The following is an 8,398-nucleotide window of genomic DNA, read 5'->3' as shown; positions in this document are numbered from 1 at the left end:
AAATTTCTTGTCAAGATATAAAGGCCGACTCATGATTACAAGTAAGTTTGATAAGGAGAAATGGAAGCAATTTGGCTTCAATGAACAGCTGTGGTTCAGGAAATTTATTTATTTATTTTTTTAAAATTAATAATTAAAACCTGTTTAATATTTTAAAAAATTTCTGTGTAGACTGTATGTTATTTATGTTTTGATTTATGAAATTATATTTACTAATTACTATTTAGAATTAGATGATGATAAGAATTTTTTCATGTCATCAAATTTTATGAATATTTTTATATAAATTTACCACCATTTGTAATTCAACTATTAAAAGAATATTCTTTAAATAAATACACACTAAAATTTCAGCAGTTTATATGTAATATGTTATAGTGAATTTCTATAAATCAAATCTTTTTTTTTTTTTTTTTTTTGAGTATAATAAATGGCTGTGCTGTAGATCCAACCAACGTGAGCAATAGGATCTAAATTTTCTTCATTAAAAATGTATGTTTTTATACTGTAGTCTGTCAGGGTTAAATGTGTCAATGTATTACATTTAAAAAAGAATGAGCTATAATGTTTTGGATACTGGAAATTATTTTCTATCAAAAGGGACTTTAAGACTTTACAAGATAGCTAGATTGATATTGTTAGGGGGGAAAAGCTTTAAATATTTTCCATAATTTTTTTAATATTTAAATACAATATCTATTTAAATTTTATTCTGACCTGATGGCTTATGAAGCAAGCCAAAAATGTTTTTCATTACATTTTTAATACTTTGGTTATTCTTCATGAAATGACCAACACATCAAAGTTCTCCTTTAAACTGTTAGAGTAATAATTTATATTCTATATTTCTCCTTGCAACCGAAGATGTACAGTACCATGACTTTCAAATCAAACTTTTAAGATTTGTTTCAAGAGAAAAATGTTTAAATATTCAACAAAATTTAATAAAATTAACAAACAAAACATGCCTTGAAATAATTGTTGTTTATCAGTTCTATTTCAATGTTTTTTATATGGAAATAGTTAGAACAGCCTAATCATATATCTGTTAATGCTTCATCAAAATGTTGTCTTGAATGCATTTTAAACATTAGTGTGTTTAAATTAAACTCCTTTTTTATTAACAAAACTCAATTGAACTGATATGACTAGTAGTATAACTGAAAACATGTATTATTAATGCATAGTGACCATATGATCTACTTGCATTGATTTCTGATTGTTTTTGACTTTGGATTTAAGACTCCATCAACTTAAAGATCCATTTTGAAATTCCTAATATTTTTCGACAGAGGAAAAATTACTCCCAGGATGTGGTTTATAGGACTGTCACAACAGGAAGCTAGCTTCCCTATACAATGAAATATCCAAGAAAGATAACTTTCGTTTATCCTTCCATAGAAGTCCTTCAGTTTCCTTCCTCCTCCACAATGCTAGAGACTGTCCAGACATGTGTCTCCAACCAGGCGTCTACACTATCCTCATCACTTATCATATATCCAGCTGCCACTTTGAATACATAGGTATTATAATGCACCCTTTAAATACCTTCCTCAAGGAACATCAGACTTCCATCACAAAAGGATTGGCTATCTTTTCCTTTGACCCAGACATTGATGTGGACTTTGACAGTGCATGCCTCTTACATTTTACTAATGGATGCACAAAATAAATCAATGTAAAGCACAGATGCTCACAGACAGTTCAAAAGTATGGCAGCTTGATGCTGAATGTAATTCTTGGGAAGGGATAGTGGAGATTCTACTGGCTGCTTGAGATACATATTGCTTCAACTAATACATTTCAATGACTGGTTTTTATAACTATATATATATCACTCATATAACCAGCACCAGCAAATAACAAGAAGAAAGGAAAATTTACGAACGTTTTTTCGCATAGACAAAAACGTTTGTAAATTTTCCTTTTTTCTTGTTATTAGCTGGTGCTGGTTATGAGTGGTATATATTGCTTCAACTAAAATGGCTAGCTGCAAAACAATGCTAAATGCTGTTTTTTATCTGTAAACCTTAGTTTTGAGAATTTCAATACAGCACTTTTAATAGCCAATGGTTCTCAATGATTTTATGCATTTAATTTATTGGAACAATGCATATTTTTATTCCCTCTTCAGTGCTAATTCTGAATACAAATCCAGTATTTTACATATTATTGTACGTTATACCTATTTTCAAACAATAATGGTATCATTACTTACAATTTAAAAATATCATGGTTCTGACAATTTTTTGAGTTCAAATACATCTACTTTCTGCTTTTTTTTGTAAAGGCAAAAATCCTCTTTGGATTTCTTTTGATTAGAAAAACAGGTACTAGTGTAGGGCATTTGATAAAAGCAAAGTGACAAAGAAAATTTTGTTTTGATAGTAATTTTTCCATTCCATTTATATTTTTGTGAAAAATGCTTTACAGATTATCTTTATTTATCTTGAGATTATCTTGAGTTCGATTGCGGGTACGAAGGGGTTAATAAGTAGTGTTACGAGAAATCCTCTTTTTTAATTTGAATTCAGATAGTTTGAAATCTTGTTAGTTCGTAATCATATTTTTGTCCCAGCCGAGGATGAAGATTTACTTATTAAGAAATTCAGTTAGTTTGAAATAGTTACTTCAAAATTTGAAATGAAAGTTCTGTCCAAACTGCAATATACATGTATTAACTCATTCGTTTAGATTGAAGTATTTCCATGTTATAACAGAACATTAGACCGAGAATAACTGTAATCTGGTCCATATGACTTTGCTTTCATAGTAACACATTTTTGGGTGTCATCTTACATGTGGACTGCCTTTTTTCTTTATCTCATAAAATATGGCTAGGTTTTGGGATTGCAAGATTGGGCTACAAGTAGCAGATTGGGATATCTAGGCTACTGCATTTGGACAACTTACTACTTTTTGGACCACTTTTTAAAAATAACTTTGGGCTATATTTGGCATATTGTACAGAAATATGTAAATCTCATTGAGTTTCAAATGATCTAATTTAAAGTCTCAATTATTTTGTTCCTTGAATTTTGAACTAATGAGGAATTCCTGTATATACTGACATATGAGTTTCAGTTTGATGCAGAAAGTGCATTCTCTCGTATCACCAGATGAATTTTAAATTTGAACTGAGTAAATATTTTCCATGTGGAATGAAACCTAAGTCTTGTGAAAGTTTAGTTTGAAATTAATTTATTATACAAAGTTGAAATAATCCTTACAGAAAAATGTCTAAACAATTTCCAGTTTTTGTACTGTCCTAAAGACAATGACTAAGATTGTACAAATATGAGCAATTGAAGCTCTGCTGGGAGAAAATCCTCATACAAATGAAATTTGAATAACTAGGGAAATACTTGTTATTCAAATCAAAATACACCTAAAGTTTTCTTCAATGTTATGCATTTTTATTTAGTTTACTGATTTTACAAAATATTTAAGATGAGGCTTTGATTAAAAGCTGCATATTTGATGTTGTTTTGGATGAAAATTTTATAATTTGAAGTTAGTTTTTTAAATATTTTCTGTTTTTTTTTTCAATACATTTCAAGGTTTTAGTTTAAGTTTAAGACTAAAATGTTGTTTATTGCTGTGTAATATTTTCAGGAGTAAAATTTAGTAGTAATTTGTACTAAATTAGATTTTTAAAATATAAATTTATCTTGAATTATTTTCTAAATTTAAACCTTTTTTCTTTACAGTTAACCATTGAGGAGTTAAATATAAACATGGAAACTCCAAGGGAATATAAACATTCTCCTATTTTAAACAATAATAATTGGAAGTTATTAGCGCACAAAGCTAGTACACCACTTACATATTGTACTAGTGATGAAAGTGGCTATGGTACAAATGGAACAATCTGTGATGATACAGTGTCTCCAGAAAAGTGTTTAAATACAACAGTACCTCTAAGTGGACAAGAAATAGGCAAGAAATACATTGATTTCTTGAATGAACTGAGCAACAGGAGAAGTTGTTTCAATGTTATATCAAAAATTTTAATGTATTTAACTCCTTTTGAACTATGCAAAGTATCTTGGGTTAGCAGGACTTGGAAGAATGTTTGCTTAAATGATGCTAATGCAAAGTCTATTATAGAAAATTATCTTTATTTGAGGAAATACATAAAAGAAACTGAAAAGGTAAGTCCACTTTTTTTACTTCTAAGGTATTCTATATTTGATGAAATCTCGATCCAGAAGTAATGAGATGATGCTACTTGTTTCACGCAACGGTGAGAAGGAAATGTAGCATGCATTCAGCCAATGAAAGCAACCTCTGCATTTTGAAAATCGTGTATTTAATATTAAATGTGACTGTGAATTATACCCTGTAACTAAAGATAGCAGTAGCCATACCAAATCTGCACAAGTGTGATAAATATCATTAATTTCCTGTTGCATAAGGATGTTCAACAACTGAAATTCATTCATGAACATGTGGTGTTTAGGTACAAGCATGTCTTCCATACCTAAGCATTGCATGTGATGCATCACTCGTGATATTTAGGTTGTCCAAAAACAGCAATGGGTGATGCAATGTTTAAGTTGGATGATGAATGGATGTACAAGTATTTGACATTTGTGCCTGAAAGTATTGTGGTTCAGAACTGTCCAGAAGGCCATGAAGTAACAACTAGAAGATGTATGAAGTGCCTCATGAGCTGATAGACGATAAAGAGATGAAATGGCTGAGCACAGGAAGAGGTTGTCTATTCTATACTTTGTCACAGGAGAAGAGTTGTGATATCTGCATTAGATAGTTAGAAAAGCTCTGGAATGGACACACCCTTGTTCTATCAAAAAATGTCTGAATTCAAATGGATCCACAGACAATTCTAACTCTCTTGAAGGCTCTCTCCTTATTGACTTGTAGGACAAAGATGAAACTATCAATGCTGCACATAACTGCACAGACCTCTATAACATTGTAAAGCAATAGTGTCAAAAAGGCCAGAGAAACTGAGCAAGGATATTATCCTCCTGTACAACAATGCATGCTCCAAGTTGCATGAGTAGTGAAGAAGTCATGGAACATCCCCTGTACTACTGACCTGGTGCACTGCAACTTGTGTTTTGGGCTGCTAAAGGAAGCACTGAAGGGAAAGAAATTTTAAAAAGGTAAGCAGTCAGAGAATGTTCTGATCTACCTATTAGATGGGATAAATGCTTGAATGCACAGGTCAATTACTTTTAAGTATAACATTCATTTTATGAAAATTAAAGTTTCTCATTACTTTTGGATCACATCAAATAAATAGGCTGAAAATCTTTGTGAACTTTTCTAGTTTTAATATTGCAATGCAGATGTAAGTTTCAAACAGATTTCATTAATTTCCATTCTGTGTCTATGCTACTAATGGTTGCCATTAAAATACCCCTTTACAAGTTAGTTAATGATGGAACTTTGTACGTTACCTATTTCTAAAATGAATATAAAGTTTAACATTTAATTTTTATTTGTTTTTTGACCCATTCAATCTTTATGCTATCAAGGAAATTAAATTTAAATTCAATATTCAATGCACTAGTTATACCATAGAATTTTATCTTTTTCATTAAACAGGTATTAAATAATTTTACTGAAATAAGTACAGCTGACCCTTGATAATCCGACAGGTATGGGACCAAAGGGGTGTCGGATTACCGAAAGTGATTGATTACATATTTGGCATTGTTTTGCTAGCAGTAGCCTACAATATTCCTACATTTTGAGTAAAATGCTGCCTAGGTTAATATGGAAATGAAACACTCATTTCAGTTAACTAAAACATGTTTATTAAAAGAAATATGGAAGCCAATAAATATACATACAGTATGTATAGGCATAAATAACACAGTATGTACAGAACTGCTCACGGAAAACACAAAAAATGTGTCATCGTTTAAGAATTAGGTAGGGAGAGTCATGTCGCAACATCCTTCTGTGCAAGAAGACACATAATAGGACGGGAGGTGTGTCGGATTATCAAGGGTCAACTATATTCAAAATGTCAAATGGGTTTTTTTTTCCTGGTAAAATTTAACTATTTATCCTGTTTTGTCATTTCCAAAATTTGGCAAATTTAATATTTCCATTTTGACTGGATGTCGATGCATGCACATGCATTTGTACTGTACATGTAAATTAATCAAAATTTGACATTTTACAAGTATCTTTTTATATTGGGTATCCTAATTTAATTTATATTATGTTTTGAGAATTTAACTCATTCACCTCTGACCCATCTAGGCCAGTTCTCAGCTTTTTCATGTATTGGCCCCTTTTAAGAGTTTTTTTTTTCTATCAACCTAAGACACACACTCACACACTCATATGCTATAATTATAAAAAATTATTTAAAAGTAATGTTTTGAAAGTGACAGTGAAAATATTTTAAAGAATTTTTAAATGACTGTATTTACTAAATAATTAAGCAATATTAAAATGTTATACATGCATACATAATATATTATAAATATCTAATTTGCTCATTTACTCCATTGGAAAGTCCTGGTCTAGACTATAAGTGTGTAAAACTAAAATTGATTTTTGGATTACAATATTGACAACTAATTTTTTTTTTGCTTATGAATTACAAATGTATGTATGCTAAACTTCTATTTTGTTCCTGTCAGTAATACAGTAAAACCTGTCCAGAATGATACTTTAATAAGATGGAAAACTGCCTAATAGGAAGAATTCTTTTGAATGCAATGATTTTCTGTGTTTAAAACAGAAACCTGCCAAACTGGAAAAATACTAGGTGTCGTGCAAGTCCAGTTTACACAGCTTTTACTGTATATTAATTTTTGTTAAAGAAATTTTTTTTAGAGATTAAAGTATCTAAGTATAAATCTTATTTTAAATTAGTAATTGGGCTGCAATTTGAAAATTTGTAGACTTATACATTCCCACTTGTCTCAAGAATGGAGTTAGTTAGATAAAAAAAACCAAGACCAAGATATCAGTGGTGTAGCGAACATAACTGGCACCCCTCCTCCCTCCAGAAACATATAGTTTGTCTTGGAGACCATTTGTGCGCCCCTCCCCCTCGCTATGCCACTGCAAGATATGAAAACCTTAGGGGCAGGAGGCTCCAGTTAACTGTACACAAACTTCCGATGCAAGTCGGATGTTATTTCAGTTCAAAAATTTCCCCCGAAAAGTGTTCAATGACAGACATGACTATTGTTACAGGAAAAGTATGATGTACAGGGGCAAGTCACTACTAATTTGTGATGGAGTGCATATACTGTATTTTAAATGAAATAAATTTAAAATATGATTAAAAATTGCAGCCTAACATTGTGACGATGTCAATAAATAATTGCTTGTTTTATATTAATTTTTTATATATGAATTAGCATTTATTTAAAAATCAAACTTGTTTTTAAAGGAAAATTTAAATCTCTTGAAAACGCCTACTTTTGATAAACTTTCTCGGAGAATTCCTTTTGTCAATGTACAAAATACAATCTCAAAGGAAGATATACCAGGGATACAAGAAAAGAAAACTGCTCCCTGGCCAAAATCAAGATATCAGTTATTTAGAGAGGTAAGACTAAAAATAAGTGGTGGTAATTGTAATTATTATTATTATTATTGGTAATTTTTTTTTCTTTTCCTCCTCCTCTTAGGAAGCAAATAAATGTAATCCTGGAGAAAGATTACAGATTTGTCCCAGATGTGGTTCTCCATCCAGGGTTATTAGTATTGAACAGAGAGGCAAATGTTCAGATTTGTATTGTGCTTTCGATTTTTGTATTGTTTGCCTAAACGAATTTCATAAGCAGAATCTCTGCAAGACTAAAGTGAAACCCATAAATAAAAGTCATTCCATAGGTAGCAAACAGTCAAAACGAAAACTGAAACGGCTATAAACTGTTTTTTTTTATGTTGTACAGTACATATTCTTTTCTATTTAAGCTATTTTATTCTTGTATATTTATTTGTTACTTTATAAACAGTATTGTATATTTTTTTAATGTATTTTTTACAAACTTCCTGTAAAGTTTGATGTTTGTTTATAAATGTTACAATAAAAGTTGTTATACTATAATTTTAGTGTATTATATAATTATAAAAAGAAATATTTTGTTTATTTCTTTTTATAATCTCTAAATGCATAAATTCTAACTTGGAATATATAGTAAATTTCCAAAAATTAAGATCTGAGGATTTTAGCAAGCTTACGTGAATCAAATCAGTTCATACTGTTGTATCTAATCTAGTATTAAATTCCAGGTATACCATAGGAGCAGAATGCAGCCATTTTTGGTCCTGTTTATAGCATTCATAATTCATCTTACCCACAATCCTATTTTGCAATATATATTTATTCGTGTAATAATACATGACCGTTGTTATTAATGAGCATTAACATGGACTAAATATGGCGGATCGA

The 8,398-nt window shown here is 30.3% G+C and overlaps 1 protein-coding gene across 1 annotated transcript; it reads left to right on the top strand.

Moving 5' to 3' along the window:
• The first annotated feature begins 3,899 nt into the window (after positions 1–3,899).
• On the top strand, positions 3,900–8,053 carry LOC136988576 (F-box only protein 43-like). Its single transcript, XM_067286480.1, has 3 exons — positions 3,900–4,154; positions 7,391–7,549; positions 7,632–8,053. The coding sequence occupies exons 1-3, from the start codon at positions 4,014–4,016 to the stop codon at positions 7,872–7,874; spliced, it is 543 nt and encodes a 180-aa protein (XP_067142581.1). The 5' UTR covers positions 3,900–4,013; the 3' UTR covers positions 7,875–8,053.
• The last annotated feature ends 345 nt before the right edge of the window (positions 8,054–8,398 follow it).

The sequence above is a fragment of the Centruroides vittatus genome, unplaced genomic scaffold, assembly GCF_030686945.1.
Source record: "Centruroides vittatus isolate TY-2023 unplaced genomic scaffold, ASM3068694v2 scaffold_3315, whole genome shotgun sequence".
Classification (NCBI taxonomy): Eukaryota; Metazoa; Arthropoda; class Arachnida; order Scorpiones; family Buthidae; genus Centruroides; species Centruroides vittatus.
The sequence above is the reverse complement of the archived record's forward strand: the minus strand, read 5'-3'. Positions and strand labels throughout refer to the sequence as shown.